The sequence below is a fragment of the Colobus angolensis genome, unplaced genomic scaffold (assembly GCF_000951035.1).
Source record: "Colobus angolensis palliatus isolate OR3802 unplaced genomic scaffold, Cang.pa_1.0 Scaffold77, whole genome shotgun sequence".
NCBI lineage: Eukaryota > Metazoa > Chordata > Mammalia > Primates > Cercopithecidae > Colobus > Colobus angolensis.
Window position 1 is genome coordinate 3,994,544 of NW_012121487.1, and position 17,579 is coordinate 4,012,122.

The window sequence follows — 17,579 nt, forward strand, 5'->3', positions numbered from 1 at the left end:
AAAAAAAAAAAAAAAGGAAATGCTATGTACAGTACTTAGCACAGTGTCTTGAATATAATAGGTAATTATGATTGAAAGATCCTTGGAACAGGTAAATTCGAAAAGGAACTTGTGAGATATGAGAGCAAGTATAGAACAGCAGAGGATTTGAGTTCTCACAGAATCTTGGAGATGAATGGGATCTGAAATTCTTGCCTAATCACTTTTTTATTTACAGATATCCAAACCAAGGCCCTAGGAACAAATGGAAAGCTTTAAGTTTCATGACTGGGGGAATAATTTTTTAAAATAAAAAGGTTAAAGCTTGCTATTCGTATGCCTTGTGGTTCTCTTTGACTTGAAGATGTCAAGGAACTGAGATTGAGCTAAAAGTTTAGCGATTTTTCAGCATGAGAGCTTGTCTTAGAAACAATCCTGTTGAGTCAGAAGGATAACACAGATGACCTTCTGTCTTGCCCCAGATCCTTACGGTCATCATTTGCCTGCTTTCTTCCTGGGCATGAACAACTGTGTCAGACAATAGATCATACTTGGAGAGGGAATGGATTTCTCCAATGGCTTTGACCTTTAATGCCTCATAGAGGAGTAGTTAACACACCACTCAATCCCACTGGAGTTCCCCAGCTTTGTGGTTATGTAGTCTATATAAGTGGTTTTAAAAGTGAAGCTGAGATTGGGTGAGATTGTAGGCCAATTCCCATTCATCTTCTAGTGGACAGAAGTATAGGAAGAAGAATGGGTATAGTTTCTCCTTTCCACCAAGGACCAAATGGGAGGAGATAGTCTTAATTTAAGAGAAAAGAAATTGATGCCAAAAAGGCTGTGCAACAGGTCTCCCAGGGCGGGGGAATTGAGTAATCAAGGGAGGCCAAGGCATACCCCGATTTCTCTGAAGCTGTTTGAGATCAGGAAGGGAGCTGTGTTGTTTGACTGGGCCTGGGATGAGTGTACCTCTGACAGAGGTGGGGCACAGACAAGATGGCCTCTGTTGTCCAACCCTTCATACGTGCTTTATTTAATGTGTTTCCTTTACTGTCCTGACACAGTGAGGCCTTACTTCATTTCTTTTTCTCTTAGTCAGATTCTGAGGAAGATGAACCCACAAAGAAGAAAAGTATCCTTCAGGTAAGCGTTGTGACATAAACCATTTTTTTTTCTCTTCCTGTATTATTTTCTCAAAGACAGGACTTACAGTACCCAGCAGTTTTCAAATTAGGTTTAGAGCAAACACAGGTATTTGAGGACTATTTAGGTTTGGCTTTGTTTTTCTTTATAACTTCAGACCTTGTGCATCTCTACCCTCTCCACTCTGTTCCTGGCTTTAACATGCTGGGATTACCTTTCCTGGAAGACAGGCAGTGTTAGGGAGATGAATTGTAACTGAATTCAGTTCATTACATACAGTGTAAAAGGATTATTTAGGGAGGGTAGAATAAGTGGATTAGTCAAAATGATGTTAAAATTGTCTATCTTCTCCCTATCTTATTTTTAACCTGGAAAATAAGCATTTAAATAGCACTTACTGTGTACTAGGCACTGTTCTAAGTGCTTTACTAGCATTTAATTGATTTCATCCTCATGATAGTGCCTAAGTCATAGTATTATCATCCCTGTTTTACATACAAGGAAATGAGGAATTTGCCTAAGATCAGACAACTAGTATGGGCAGAGCTGGGATTCAGACTCAGGCAATCTGACAGTTTTTTGTTTTTTTTTTGAGATGGAGTTTCTCTCTTGTTGCCCAGGCTGGAGTGCAATGGCGTGATCTCGGCTCACCACATCCTCCTCCTCCTAGTTCAAGTGATTCTCCTGCCTCAGCCTCCTGAGTAGCTGGGTTTACAGGCATGCGCCACCACACCTGGCTAATTTTGCATTTTTAGTAGAGACGGGGTTTCTCCATGTTGGTCAGGCTGGTCTCAGATTCCCGACCTCAGGTGATCTGCCCACCTCAGCCTCCCCAAAGCGCTGGGATTACAGGTGTGAGCCACCGCGCCTGACCAGTCTATTGAGTCCAAGCTCTTTTTTTTTTTTTTTTTTTTGAGACGGAGTCTGGCTCTGTCGCCCAGGCTGGAGTGCAGTGGCCGGATCTCAGCTCACTGCAAGCTCCGCCTCCCGGGTTCACGACATTCTCCTGCCTCAGCCTCCCGAGTAGCTGGGACTACAGGCGCCCGCCACGTCGCCTGGCTAGTTTTTTGTATCTTTTTTAGTAGAGACGGGGTTTCACCGTGTTAGCCAGGATGGTCTCGATCTCCTGACCTCGTGATCCGCCCATCTCGGCCTCCCAAAGTGCTGGGATTACAGGCTTGAGCCACCGCGCCCGGCCGAGTCCAAGCTCTTAACTGCTGCACTTAGCTCCTTGTAATTGAAACCAGAAGTCCTCAACAAGACAGTGCTAGTAGATGATTTCCCTGCTGTTTGCTTCTGTTTCCCCTCATCTCAGTACCATTATCCTGGCCCCCAGGATATGGGGGAATGTGGAAGGAGTTTCTTCCCATTCCTTCCACACTTGGTGATTTATATATTCTAACCTGATGTTGATCGTATGTCTCAGGAAAAAGCAGAAGTGGTCCTGCTTTTGTAAAGTGGTTGACTTGCCTGGCATGGTGGCTCACACCTGTAATCCCAACACTGGGAGGTCCAGGCAGGCAGATCACCTGAGGTCAGGAGTTTGAGACCAGCCTGCCTGACCAACATGGTCTCTACTAAAAGTACAAAAATTAGCCGGGCGTGGTGGCGGGTGCTTGTTGTCCCAGCTACTCGGGAGGTTGAGGCAGGAGAATCGCTTGAACCCGGGAGACGGAAGTTGCAGTGAGCTGAGATTGTGTCACTGCACTTCAGCCTGGGCAACAGAGCAAGATTCTGTCAAAAATAAATAAATAAATAAATAAAATAAAAATTAAATTAAATTAAATTAAAAATAATAAAATAAAATAGTGGCTGTCTTGTGATTCAAGTATATGGTACGAAGCTGCCCCTTCTCCTGACTCGGTTAAATGTTGCTTCCACCTCTGAGCAGTCTTAGAAGGATGTATTTGTGTGGAAGTTAGAAAGATAACTGGCAAGGCTAGTGTTTGTATTTATAGTGGATGAAAAGGGAGTCATGGACGACGCTGGCGTGCTGAGACTGAGCAAAGGCAGTCCTGTTACCAGGATAGCTTCCTGGAGGAGGTGGACTGGCTCAGAAGGCGCCCCCACTGTAAGACTAAAGACTGTAAAGAACAGTCTTCCAGGTGGTAGGAAGAAATGAGTAGATAGAGGAATTGTGAGCTCTTAAGGCAGAGTGGGGACCAAAGTGTTGTAGCCATGACCCCAGATATCTGATAAGTCAGACACTTCAAAGGTAGCCTGAAGGTGTGCTCCGCCCCATACCTCAGTCTGGTTCCTATGAACCAGAGCCTCTGGGCGCCGCCAGGCTGGACTAACACAAATTTGTGAACACACACACAGCAAGAAGAGCCCACTCTCCAGATGAGCAGTTGTGTGTGGCTTGACTCAAATGTCTTATTCACTGTGGGCATTTCTTGGCTGAGAAGGCTGGAGTACACAGGTACTCTAACACAGTGACACAGTGACCGTATCCGTTCTCTTTTTCCAATGGTCATTTCCTTCAGCTCTACAGTTAGGCCAAGCTGGCCTTTTAGCACAGAGAAAGCAGAATCTGAGAGATTCTTTTGGGTAATAGGAACTCTGAATGGGCTGGGCCAATTAGCTTACAGATCAAAAGTTAAATGCTTGACTCTGGCATTGACAAGCTAATATGCCACATCTATAGGGCCTTCCTTGGGTAGGGTAGGGACTTTCTTCAGATTAAAAAAATGTAGCATATATATACTCATTTCTGACTGACAAAACTACCTCTGTTTGTATGATGGCACTAAACATGCTATAAAATTACATGTTTTTGTAAAAAGCAGTAATGTCTTAGATTAGGGAAATTTGCAAGCTGAAATAAGTCTGAAAAGGACTGAAGATGATCTTATAAAAACCCTTTCAGTCAGCTAATGTAGGATTCTATGGTCGTAACTAAAAAATGCCCTTAGGCCAGGCGCTGTGGCTCATGCCTGTAATCCCAGCACTTTGGGAGGCCGAGGCGGGTGGATCACAGGTCAGGTGTTCAAGACCAGCTTGGCCAAGATGGTAAAACCCCGTCTCTACTAAAAATACAAAAATTAGCCAGGCATGCATGGTGGTGGGCCCCTGTAATCCCAGCTACTCGGGAGGCTGAGGCAGAGAATTGCTTGAACCTGGGAGGCAGAGGTTGCAGTAAGCTGAGATCATGTCACTGCACACCAGCCTGGGTGACAGAGCAAGACTCCGACTAAAAAAAAAAAAAAAATACCCTTAGCCCTTGAGTCCTGAGGGAGCTGCTCCATCCACACCAAGGCTTCAGGTTCCTATCTAAGGGGGGAAAGAAAAGAGAAAGGAAATCCTGTTTCCTGTGCTCTGGGGATGGTGACAAAGAGAGCAATTTAAAGGGTTGGAAAAAGCTGTGTGAGGCACCTTGCAGTCTCTGGACTCACTGCTTCCTTGTTGAGCATGCTGGGTCTCCAGTCTTTCCTAGGCACCATTAGCACTGCCGAGGGGTCTCGCTCAGGGTTAGCTTTCTCCCTTGATTAGGCAAAGGGACTATTATTTATTTATTTATTTATTTTTTTGAGACAGAGTCTCACTCTGTCACCCAGGCTGGAGTACAGTGGTATGATATTGGCTCACTGCAACCTCCGCCTCCTGGGTTCAGCTCAATTCTCCTGCCTCAGCCTCCCAAGTAGCTGGGATTATAGGCACCCGCCACCATGCCTGGCTAATTTTTGTATTTTTAGTAGAGACGGGACTTCAGTATGTTGGCCAGGCTAGTCTGGAGTTCCTGACCTCATGATCTGCCCACTTTAGCCTCCCAAAGTGCTGGGATTACAGGCGTGAGCCACTGCGCCTGGCCGGGAGGGAACTTCTGGCAGCAGTATGAATGTCTCTTTTGGACAGAACCTTGTTCCTGATTTTGGGTAGTGTTCTGAAGGAAGGCGAGGGCTCTTGTGTTAAGAGGTCCCTTCAGGACATGGAGAGAGGTTGAGTGATGAGCTGGAGAGACCTGGGCTTTTTGGGAGGAAGGATGATGTGAGGTTAAGAGCATCATACTTGTTGAAGACACAGAGTTGAGGAAGGCTCACTCTGTGGAAGAGGGCAGTGGAGCTGGGTTGGGATGGAAGAGAAGAAGAATGATACCTCACCTTGGGAGAAGCAGCCCGCAGAAAGGTCTGAGGTAGCAGAAGTCAAGCCCAGATTGGGTGGTCTGAGTGGATGGAAGTAAGAAGGAAACAAGGGTTGGTAAGACTTTAGGCTAGAGAACTTATCTGTAATTGTTTTTGGTGTTGCTAGTACATAAAATCTCACTTGTCATCTTTCTTTCCTCCTACCCCAAACCTGGGCTCACCAGGGATCTGGTGAGGGGACTGGTTTGTCTGCCTTGCTTCCCCAACCTAAAAACCTGACTGTGAAAGAGACTAACAGGTTGCTCCTGCCCCATGCCTTCTCCCGCAAACCCTTGGATGGCTCCCCTGATACTAAGCCCTCCAGACTGGCTTCTAAGACCAAGACTTCCTCTCTTGCCCCTGTTGTGGGCACCACAACCACCACTCCGTCGCCCTCTGCTATCAAGGCTGCTGCCAAGAGTGCTGCCCTGCAGGTGACAAAGCAGATCACGCAGGAGGAAGATGACAGTGATGAGGAAGTAGCCCCCGAAAACTTTTTCTCCCTCCCTGAAAAGGCCGAGCCACCTGGAGTTGAGCCATACCCTTACCCCATCCCCACTGTCCCTGAAGAGCTGCCTCCAGGCACGGAACCAGAGCCGGCTTTCCAGGACGATGCAGCCAACGCCCCCCTTGAATTCAAGATGGCAGCAGGCTCAAGTGGGGCCCCTTGGATGCCTAAGCCTGGGGATGACTACAGCTACAATCAGTTTTCCACGTATGGCGATGCCAATGCTGCTGGTGCTTATTATCAGGTGGGTAGGAGGCACAGAGGGCAGGCGAGGGAATATTGGAACATGGTGGTCAAGGAGAGCTTTGAGGTAGTGATATAGCCTCTGTGGTGTCACTTTGGCTCAATTTATTAGGCTGCAGAACATACCTGTATTCTGAACCGTATTAATCTAAATTGCCCAAGTCTTGAAGTCTGACAGGGTGAACCACATAAATGACACCTTTATTCTGAAAACAATCTATTTATTGTTTATTGATCCATAATATTTGTACATATTTGTGATTGATATATATATATCTGTTTTTTTCTTCCTAAGCTTTATTTTAGGTTCAGAAGGTACATATACAGGTTTGTTACGTGGGCAAATTGCATGATACAGGGGTTTGGTGTACAGATTATTTTGTCACCCAGGTAATGAGCATAGTACCTGATAGGTATAGTGCCTGATAGGTAGGTTTTTGGCTTTTTTTTTTTTTTTTTTTTGTTTGAGATTGAATCTGTGTCACCCAGGCTGGAGTGCAGTGGTGCAATCTTGGCTCAACTGCAACCTCTGCCTCCTGAGTTCAAGTGATTCTCCTGCCTCAGCCTCCCGAGTAGCTGGGACTACAGGTGTGTGCCACCACTACCATGCCCCACTAATTTTTGTATTTGTATTTTATATTTTTTGAGATGGAGTCTTGTTCTGTTGCCCAGGCTGGAGTGCAGTGGCACGATCTTGACTCCCTGCGACCTCCACCTCCCAGGTTCAAGCAACTCTCCCTCCTCAGCCTCCCTAATAGCTGGGACTACAGGCACATTCCACCATGCCTTTTAATTTAATTTTTGTATTTTTAGTAGAGACAGGTTTCACCATGTTGACCAGGTTGGTCTCAAACTTCTGGCCTTAAGTGATCTGCCCGTTTCAGCCTCCTAAAATGATAGGATTATAGTGTGAGCCACCACACTTGGCTGTAATAGGTAGTTTTTGATCCTCACCCTCCATACTCAAGTAGGTCCTGGTGTCTATTATTCCCTTCCTTGTGTCCATGTGTACTCAGTATTTAGTTCCCATTTATAAGTGAAAACGTGGTATTTGGTTTTCTGTTTCTATGTTAATTTGCTTAATGGCTTCCAGCTCCATCCATGATGCTGCAAAGGACATGATTTTGTTCTTTTTTTATGGCTGTGTAGTATTCCATGGTATATATGTACCACATTTTCTTTTTTCAGTCCACTGTTGATGGGCGTGTAGGTTGATTCTGTGTCTTTGCTATTGCGAATAGTGCTGTGATGAACATGTGTGCATGTGTCTTTACAGTAGAATAATTTATATTCCTTTGGGTATATACCCAGTAATGGAGTTGCTAGGTTGAATGGTAGCTCTGTTTTAAGTTCTCTGAGAAATCTCCAAACTGCTTTCCATGGTGGCTGAACTAATTTACATTCCCATCCCCAGTGTATAAGTGTTCTCGTTTTCTCCACAACCTTGCCAGCATCTGTTAGTTTTTTACTTTGCAATAATAGCCATTCTGACTGGTGTGAAATGGTATCTTATTGTGGTTTTGATTTGTATTTCCCTGATAATTAGTGATGTTGAGCATTTAAAAACATAGATTTTGGCCATTTCTATTACTTGTTTTGAGAAGTGTCTATTCAGATCCTTTGCCCACTTTTTCATGAAATTATTATTATTTTAATTGTTAAGTTTGAGTTTTTTGTATATTCCACAGTATAGTCCCTTGTCAGATGGATAGTTTGTAAATATTTTCTCCCGTTCTACATGTTGTCTCTTCATTCTGTTGTTTCCTTTGCTATGCAGAAGCTTTTTGGTTTAATATAGTGCCATTTGTCGAAGTTTGGTTGTGTGTGTTTTTTTGTTTTGTTTTGTTTTTTTCCCCAAGATGGAATCTCGCTCTGTCGCCTAGGCTGGAGTGCAGTGGTGTAATCTCGGCTCACTGCATCCTCTGCCTCCCAGGTTCAAGAGATTCTCTTGCCTCAGCCTTGAGTAGTTGGGATTACAGGTGCCTGCCACCACACCCGGCTAATTTTTTATTTATTTTTATTTATTTATTTATTTATTTAGAGACGGAGTTTCGCTCTTGTTGCCCAGGCTGGAGTGCAATGGCACGATCTCGGTTCACTGCAACCTCCGCCTCCCATGTTCAAGTGATTATCCTGCCTCAGCCTCCTGAGTAGCTTGGATTACAGGCATGCGCCACCACACCTGGATAATTTTTTGTATTTTTAGTAGAGGCGGGTTTCTCTATGTTGGTTAGGCTGGTCTCGAACTCCTGATCTCAGGTGATCCGCCCACTTCAGCCTCCCAAAGTACTGGGATTACAGACGTGAGCTACTGTGCCCTGCCTATTTTTAATTTTTCATTTTTTTACTTTTGAGATGGCGTCTTGCTCTGTCACCCAGGCTGGAGTGCAGGGATGCGATCCTGGCCCACTGCAACCTCCACCTCCTGGATTCAAGCGATTCTCCTGCCTCAGGCCTCTCGAGTAACTGGGATTATACACGCCTGCCACCATGCCTGGCTAATTTTTGTATTTTTAGTAGAGACTGGGTTTCACCGTGTTGGTCAGGCTGGTCTGGAACTCCTGATCTCAGGTGATCTGCTCACCTTGGACTCCCAAAGTGATGGGATTACAGGTGTGAGCCACCGTACCCCGCCGACTTTTGGTTTTATTGCCTGTGCTTTTGAGGTTTTTAGCTGTAAAATTTTTGCCTAGACCAATGTCCTGGAGCACTTCCCCTGTGTTGAAAACAAAATCTGATTGTGGGAGCTGATGAGAGGTATGAAGGGAAAAGGCGGAAGAGGACTGATATCTAATCTTGGAGTTACAAGATAGCTTCCTGAAATGTGGATGATGAGGATAAGGGAATCTATGGCATAGACTTCTAGATAGCAGTTAGTCTTAAGAAGAGTTTCTAGAGGTGAGGGGTATTGAGAAAAACAGGAAGGGACAGTTGGGGCCGAAGAGGAAAGAAGGGAATCTGGAGGGTTGAGTGCAAAATAGGAATAAAGAGAATCCCCTCACCACCACCCCCCCCCCAAAAAAAAAAAGAAGAAGAAAGAGAATCGTGAGCATGATTTGAGGGTTGAATCTCAAGCTGAGTTTGGGCAAGTTACTTAACCACCTCTCTCAGTCTCAGGTTCTTCAGGTTAAAATGGGATATCAGAGCAACTCAAAGCATTGCTAAAATAATTACATTAGTTTAGCATGGTGGTTCCTGGAAAATAGACAATGTTTAATAAATGCTGATTGTAACTTTTTATTCACATTGTATTCACCTGTTGTTTGGAAGAGATATTTAGATTTGATCCGTATGGCCTCAGAGACTAAAAGTATAGAATGCCAGGTTGTAAGTAGGTTTAAGAGAGAATTCCTAGCAGTCAGAGCTTCCCAAGATGTAGAGGGCTCCTAGGAGCAGGAGCTGGGGGACCTGGCACCAGTGGTGGAGTTGAACAGAGGCAGCTGGCTGGCCCCATAACTGGGCAGCTTCAGCAAGTTTAAAAACTGCTGGCCTGGGATGGTTGGAAGACTTAAGTCCCTTCAACCACTGTGATTCTCTGAATGGTCAGCGTTATTGTTTTCAATCCGGGCATGAGTGAAGAGGGAGGGCTTTGTGGAGAACCTGTTCTGACCAAATACTTTGAAAACAATTGTGTTTCCTAAATCTTTGCTGTTAAGCCTTGTTGTTTCATATAGGCTGAGCAGAGATAGTATATCTGCCCTTAAGGTTGTTGTTAGAAGGATGGAGGAAGATAGGCTGGGCCCGGTGGCTCACACCTGTAATCCCAGTACTTTGGGAGGCCAAGGTGGGTGGATCACCTGAGGTCAGGAGTTCGAGACCAGCCTGACCAATATGATGAAACTCCATCTCTAGTAAAAATACAAAAATTAGCTGGGCGTGGTGGCATGCGCCTATAATCCCAGCTACATGGGAGGCTGAGACAGGAGAATCACTTGAACACAGGAGGCAGAGGTTGCAGTGAGCCAAGGTGGCACCATTGCACTCCAGCCTAGGCAACAAGAGCGAAACTCCATCTCAAAAAAGAAGGATGGAGAAAGATACTGTTTTTAACTCTTTAGCAGAAAAAAAAAGATGCCATTTAAATTGAATAACAAATTAGAATTCTATGTGCAGTTATAAACACCATTGAGATAATCTATGTAAATTAAAGCACTTTAAATACACTAGGGGACTCTGAAATTTAAATGTATCTTATTGTGAATACCATTATAAAAAAATCCATACTCTAATTGCTCTAGATTTTTATATATTATTTTTCTGCCTATTTTCGTTTAGCTCATCATAAAATGAATATTCTTAGAGGGGCATTTCTTGGAGTTTAAGACAAAGTGGAAGAATTAGGAAAAAGTGTAGGCCCTTGGAGGAAACAGTTTATTGGCCCTGTGGCTGCCTGACTTGGCCAAGCAGGGGCCTTGCCCTTGCCTTCACCCTCCTCTTCTCTAGGATCTGCAACAACATCTGGGCCGCTCACCTCTAAGGGGAATCATGAGATTCCTGAACTAAAAATCTGGTAAATAAACCGGCTTTGTTTCCAGCTTTGTAAGTTTCATTGTATCCTAATAGTGGTTATTTTAAATCAGAGAGCTATAGCCTCCCCACCCCATTTAGACTATTTCCCTGTATCCACGGGCCCAAACTAGAATGAGGAGCAGGAATGGCATGACATATGCCTTCTTGTCCCTGCTCGCATTGTACCTCATTGGGGTCTTATGAGCAGGAGGAGCAGGGCTGAAGGCATGGTAGAGGTAAGGGGTGAGAGTTGCTCTTAGGAAGTAGCTGAGGGAGCAAGGTATAGACTGAAGCAGGAGAGACAGTTTTTATTTCTTGTTACCCTTTCCTAAAAAATATCCATCTGTCTGGATAGTGTAGATGAGAAAAGCTGTAGGGACTGTTCTTGAGTTATAGGTAGGTCTTTGGGATCTATGCCTTTAACTGGTCTGTGTGAGGAAGCTGTAGTGTGGATGTCTCACCACTGCCTCTTTAATGACGATTTTCCATTTCTGAACAGACCTTACCTTCCCCTCTCCAACTGTGCCCTCAGCTGGTGTGTTTTTCTTTCCTGTTTGGCTGCAGGATTATTACAGTGGTGGCTACTATCCTGCACAGGACTCAGCCCTGGTCCCACCCCAGGAAATTGCCCCAGATGCCTCCTTCATCGATGACGAAGCAGTAAGTTAACAAAGCACAAGTGACCATCTTTGACCCCTGGGCACCATGTTTCAAATCTGAAGCCAAAGAAAATTTAAAAAAAACACGCACAAAAGACAAAACTGTATCAGGATTAGGTTGGCAACATGTAACGGAGAAACTCTAATTAATAGTGGCTTATATAGAGCAAGTTAGTTTTTATCTTCATGGAAGAAGGATACAGGGGTGCTTTGGAAGCTCCACAGAGTCAGGGATCTAGTCTCCTTCTTTTTTTTGAGTAGAGACGGGGTCTTGCTTGTTGCCCAGGTTGCACTTGAACTCCTGGGCTCAAGCAGTCCTTCTGCCTTGGTCTCCCAAAGTAGTGGGATTACAGGTGTGATTTACCATGCCTGGCCTCAGTCTCTTTCTGATCATTGCTTTGCCATCCCTAGGCTGTGGCCTTTATTCTTATGGTCCATGATAGCAGTTAAAGCTACAGCTATCACACTGGCATTGAAGATGCAGCAGGATAGAGAAAGAAAGAGGAGGAACACTTCACCTCCCTTTCTAGGAGACTTCCTGAAAGTTCCTAAGAGCACATCCATTTTGATCTCACTGACTAGAATCTGCTCAAGTGGCCATAGCTAGTTGTTCGGTTTTTTTTGCTTTCTGTTTGTTTGTTTTGAGCAGAGTCTTGCTGTGTCACCCGGGCTGGAGTACGGTGGCACGATCTCAGCTCACTGCAACCTCTGCCTCCCAGGCTCAAGCGATTCTTGTGCCTCAGCCTCCTGAGTAGGAGTAGCTGGGATTACAGGCATGTGCCACCATGCCCAGCTAATTTTTATATTTTTAGTAAAGATGGGGTTTCACCACGTTGGCTCAGGCTAGTCTCAGACTCCTGGCCTCAAGTGATCAGCCCATCTCGGCCTCCCAAAGTGCTGGGATTACAGGCGTGAGCCATCGCATCTAGCTGGCCATATCTAGTTGTAAGGGGGTGTAGGAAATGTAGTGTTTTATTAGTTGCGTGGTAATATGCCTAGCAAAAATTTTGGATTCTTTCACACTAAAGAAGAGGAGAATGGATTTGGGGAGGCACCAAGCAGCTATGTTAAATAATCCTTGTGTTTTACACAATGGTCTCTCCCTGCTGCTAGCTTTCCCAAGCTTCAGCAAAAGGAAAGGTAAAAGCACAATGTCCTGTGACTTTCAGGCCCTTATTCGGGATATAAAGTACTGTTCTTTCTTGTCTGCAGGGAAGTCAGAGCCTATTAGGAGGGATCTGCAGAAATAGGGGGTGCTACCTTTCCATGGAGGTTCTTTTTTTTTTTTTTTTTTTTGAGATGGAGTCTCGCTCTGCCGCCTGGGCTGGAGTGCAGTGGCCGGATCTCAGCTCACTGCAAGCTCCGCCTCCTGGGTTCACGCCATTCTCCTGCCTCAGCCTCCCGAGTAGCTGGGACTACAGGCGCCCGCCACCTTGCCCGGCTAGTTTTTTGTATTTTTAGTAGAGACGGGGTTTCACCGTGTTAGCCAGGATGGTCTCGATCTCCTGACCTCGTGATCCGCCCGTCTCGGCCTCCCAAAGTGCTGGGATTACAGGCTTGAGCCACCGCCCCCGGCCCGGAGGTTCTTATAAAAAATAATTCTTCTCTGCTTACCTTTTCCCAGAAAGGTATCCATCCCTTTGCATACTTCTGCTTGTGCTTGACAATGTTCATCCACTTCCCTATGGATCTCCTTCTTGGCAGGTTTGATAGTTGGTTTCTTTGGGAACCAACTAAGCCTAGGAGACAGCTGAGAACCCACTTAGTGGCAAAAGTCAGTTTCTTATAGGTAGAGTGAGTATAGAAGGCCTCACTAACGTTGAGATCAGGACCTGGATCTCACTGAATCTTCTGAGTTTTAAAATTCTATTCTCCTTCACCCACATTCCTTTTGAGGCACACCTCTGGATGACTTGTGTGGTTTGCATTTTGTTTTTTTAGGAAGAGGAAAGAGTAGCAGTCTCCTAGAAAGTTTACTGGGCTTTCTTTTTTCTTTACCCTTAAAAACTTTTGAAGTTAAAGCTAAGCCTCTGTGTGTGTGAGGCTCCTTTTCTATGCAGCCCCACGTTCTTTGTCTCTGATGTCCACTCTGGTGTGGGGTCTGTTGATTCGGTGATACCGAACAATTAGAAGGAACAGAGATGGACAAAGAACTGATTTTTTTTTTTTTTTTGTTGAGACGGAGTGTCGCTCTGTCACCCAGGCTGGAGTGCAGTGGCCGGATCTCAGCTCACCGCAAGCTCCGCCTCCCGGGTTTATGCCATTCTCCTGCCTCAGCCTCCCAAGTAGCTGGGACTACAAGTGCCCGCCACCTCGCCCAGCTAGTTTTTTGTATTTTTTAGTAGAGACGGGGTTTCACTGTGTTAACCAGGATGGTCTCGATCTCCTGACCTCGTGATCCGCCCGTCTCGGCCTCCCAAAGTGCTGGGATTACAGGCTTGAGCCACCGCGCCCGGCAGAACTGATTTTTAAAGGAGAAATCCTGGAGTTCTGTGTTTTTTTGGGGCTTGGAATTTTAGTTTTTTAGAGGCGAGGTCTTGCTGTGTTTCCCAGGGACCACAGGCACACACCACCACACTCGGCTAATGTTTTAATTTTTTTATAGAGATGGGGTCTCCCTTTATTGCCCAGGCTTGTCTCAAACTCCTGGGCTCAAGTGATCCTCCCACCTTTGCCTCCCAAAATGCTGGTATTATAGGTGTGAGTCACCCTGCCTGGCCTGCTCTGAATTCTTTTGTTTTTTTTTTTTTTTTTTTTGAGTCTCAAAACTCTTTTGAGACAGAGTTTCACTCTTCTTATCCAGGCCGGAGTGCAATGGTGCAATTTCGGCTCTCCGCAACCTCTGCTTCCCTGGTTCAAGCAATTCTCCTGACTCAGCCTCCTGAGTAGCTGGGATTACAAGTATGCACCACTAGGCCTAGTTGATTTTATATTTTTAGTAGAGACAAGGTTTCTCCATGTTGGTCAGACTGGTATTAAACTCCTGACCTCAGGTGATCCACCTGCCTCGGCCTCCCAAAGTGCTGGGATTACAGTTGTGAGCCACCATTCCCGGCCTGCTCTGAATTCTTAATTTGAAAATTGTATGCAGTCCTTTTAGGCAGATATCATTAAAAATAAAATTGATTCAGGGGTACATTTGCCAGTTTGTTACATGGATATATTGCATAGTGGTAGGCAGATACTGTTTGAGTACAAATTCATACCACTGGTTCTCTGTTGTCATTCATGTTTGGAGATACCTCTTAGCTTCCCTTTTCCTGGGTTCAAGAGACATTCTGAACAGAAGTAGCCTTTCATCTGGCATCAAGGGAATTTGGTAGGTGGCAGGGTAAAAGGACATAGAGAAGAACTGAGGGTGCCTTGGGATTGGTGAGTCACAAAATCATTCCGTAAACTTTGGCTCTTTAGTGACATCTGCTGACCCCCTTGCCCAGATTCCTAACTCTTGCATTTTTTTCTTTTCTAGTTTAAGCGGCTGCAGGGCAAGAGAAACCGAGGGAGAGAAGAAATCAACTTTGTGGAGATCAAAGGTGATGACCAGCTCAGTGGGGCCCAGCAATGGATGACTAAGTCATTGACAGAAGAGAAAACCATGAAGTCATTCAGCAAAGTAAGTGGGAAAGGTCTATTGAGTGGTCAACTTGGGAGGCTGCAAAGCAAAATCTTGTCTTACTCCCCGTCTTGACCCCACACCCCATTGTTATTGTCACAGCACCTTTAGTAAACACATTTTGCCTATGGTACTTGAGTGTGCAGCAAACCTCACAGATACAGCAGCTCCTTCCCTCTAGAACTTTGCGGGACTTTAATAGCGCTCCAGCTGGATGGGGGGTCTGGTTGCTGAGACTGAGTAGTTGCAGAGGACTCCAGCCTGTGGCTGTGGCTCCTTCCCAGGCTGCACAGAATCCACAGCTGCTCTACTCTTTCCCTATAGTCAGATCCTTCTTTCCTTTTTTTGATTTAAAGTTTTTTGCTTTTTTTGTTTTAATTTTTATTCTTTTAAAATACTATCTTCTTCATTTCCTTCCCTCCTTCCCTCCCTTCTTCCTTTTCTCCTTTCTTCGTTCCAATTGTTTTCATTTTTTGGTGGTAGTTTTGTTTGGTTTTGTTTTGTTTTTCAGAGTCTCACTCTGTTGCCCAGTCTGGCATGCACTGGCTCAGTCACAGCTCATTGCAACCTCTGCCTCCCAGGCACAAGTGATCCTCCCACCTCAGCCTCCTGAGTTGCTAGGACTACAGGTGCATGCCACCATACCCATCTAATTTTTGTACTTTTTTGTAGGGTTGGAGTTTCACCATATTGTCCAGGCTGGTCTTGAACTCCTGGCCTCAAGTGATCCACCCACCTTGGCCTTGACCTCCCAAAGTGCTGGGATTACAGGCATGAGCCACTATACCCAGCCCCAGTTAGTTCCTTGTTTCAAGCTGGGACCTGGCTCAGCACGTCTTTGAGGTGTGAGCACAACAGAACCTCAGAAATCCTGGAGTCCTTAGATTCTGAGTGTGCAACTCTTCTGTGTTCTCTTCATTATTGATTGTAGCCAGCTGTAGTCTTTCCAGTGCCTTTATTCATCACATTTCCCACACTATACTCCTGCCTTCTCTGTCCTAGTTTTCTTTAGTCAGTATGATGAACATTTCTTCACCTAGTAGCTGAGAACAGCAAATGTGGACATTTATGAGCCTGCCACAGGAGGGAAAATGTGGGAAAGCCCTGGACTTGAGCCCAGCACCAGCAAGGCCAAGGTCGAGGATTTTGTTCCCTTTTCCTCCCCCCATTTGCTTTGCTTTGTTCTATGGCCACAGATGGCCATACAAGCTCCAGCCGTTTGTTTTAACTGAATGCTGGCGGTCATACAGGACAGAGCAAAGGATTGTGGTTAGATCAGCATAGATCCATCACTGTTTACTGGAAAAACCACTTAGGAGAGCATGCTCTACCAACTGTGGGTCGAGAAGCATAGTCACATAGTAATAGCTACTGTTGTTAATGCTCACTGTGGGCCAGGAATGGAGCTGGATGTTTTATGTATGTCATCTTTAACTGTCACATTAAATGACATTAAATAGCAGCAAGCAATTAGTATTTGTTCTTTTCCTATCTCCAAGTTTTCTTGCCACCGTCTCATTCTATTGAACTAGATTTTGTTAAAAGGAGAAAAAGATATGGTCCTTGTCCTTGAGGAGTTGACAGCATAGTTGGGAAGAAGAGATTTAAGGACACTTGAGTGTAAATGATTACAGTGCAAATTGATTACATAAGTGCTGAGGAGACTCTAGAGAGGAGTTTTGGGAGTTGGGTGGAGATGATTAGGAAGCTTCTAGTCTGAGACAACTCTGGCAGAGGACAGAAAAACCACAGAATGAAAGCTCAGACCAATATAGACTTTGACAGTAAATCATTTGCATCAAAGTTTGGTTACGGGTTCAGTGCAGTTACGGGCGGAGGCTGGAAGACTGGGGAGAGGTAGAGTGATTGTGAAATTTCTAATTCCAGGGAAACTGCTGGCACTTACTAGAATGGGGAAGGTGGGGGTTTTAGCCAGAGGTGATTGATGGGAGCGAGCTTGATAAGCAGTAGATGGGAGACAGGCTAGACATCTGGCTTGACTGGGTAGAAGAGGACAGAGATGAAGAGGGTTTGAAGGGAGATGGGCACAGGGATTATGGGAGGACCTGGCAAGGGGGGCAGAAGGTCACCTTTGCCCTGGCCCACAAACTGTTTCAGACTGATTGCAGGCAGTAAAACTGGTCTCAGATGTCCATAGCCGACAGAACCTGATGCTGGATGCTAGGGGTAGGTTGGGATTACCAAAGACACAGAAGACAGTCCTGACCTCAAAGTATTTCCAGTCTAGTGGGGGATATTAGCAGGCTATTTCAGGCAAGTGTTCTGAGCTGGTTTTTTTGTATAATGGCTTTAATAAACATAAAGGCTTTGTAAGTATATAGAGGTAAAAACAGCTCCAACTTTTCTCCCCCAGGATCTGGGCTGCGGAATTGGCTTTTAGTCCCTAATACCACACCATCTGGGCACGTGAGAAACTTCTGCTTTCATCCTGTGGGTTAATGAGTATGTTTTCTTCTCTTGCAGAAGAAAGGTGAGCAGCCAACAGGCCAGCAGCGGCGGAAACACCAGATCACATATCTTATTCATCAGGTGAGAGAGAGCTGAGGGCTCTGGCTCAGGCAGAATCTCTGTAAATCTGGGAATTTGAAGGCTGAATTTGAGTTAGAAACCCAGATGCCAGGGACCATCTTTTAGCAGGCATCCTCTGCTGTTCTCAGAGTGGCCACTAGGAGGGGATACATCCTTCAGAATTATCCTGCTCTACTTCAGTCTCGATGCAGATAAGATTCAGGTGCAGGTGCTTAGAACATTAATCTTGTACATCTCCATCAGAGTTCTTT

At 45.2% G+C, this 17,579-nt stretch overlaps 1 protein-coding gene across 1 annotated transcript in view; it reads left to right on the plus strand.

The window, feature by feature from the left end:
• PRCC (papillary renal cell carcinoma (translocation-associated)) overlaps positions 1-17,579 on the plus strand; it is a 41,188-nt gene that overhangs the window by 19,856 nt on the left and 3,753 nt on the right. The window contains exons 2-6 of the mRNA XM_011928453.1: positions 1,078-1,125; positions 5,432-5,998; positions 11,071-11,166; positions 14,635-14,778; positions 17,263-17,328. Of these exons, the coding sequence (XP_011783843.1) occupies positions 1,078-1,125; positions 5,432-5,998; positions 11,071-11,166; positions 14,635-14,778; positions 17,263-17,328 (921 nt within the window). The remainder of the gene's footprint in view (positions 1-1,077; positions 1,126-5,431; positions 5,999-11,070; positions 11,167-14,634; positions 14,779-17,262; positions 17,329-17,579) is intronic.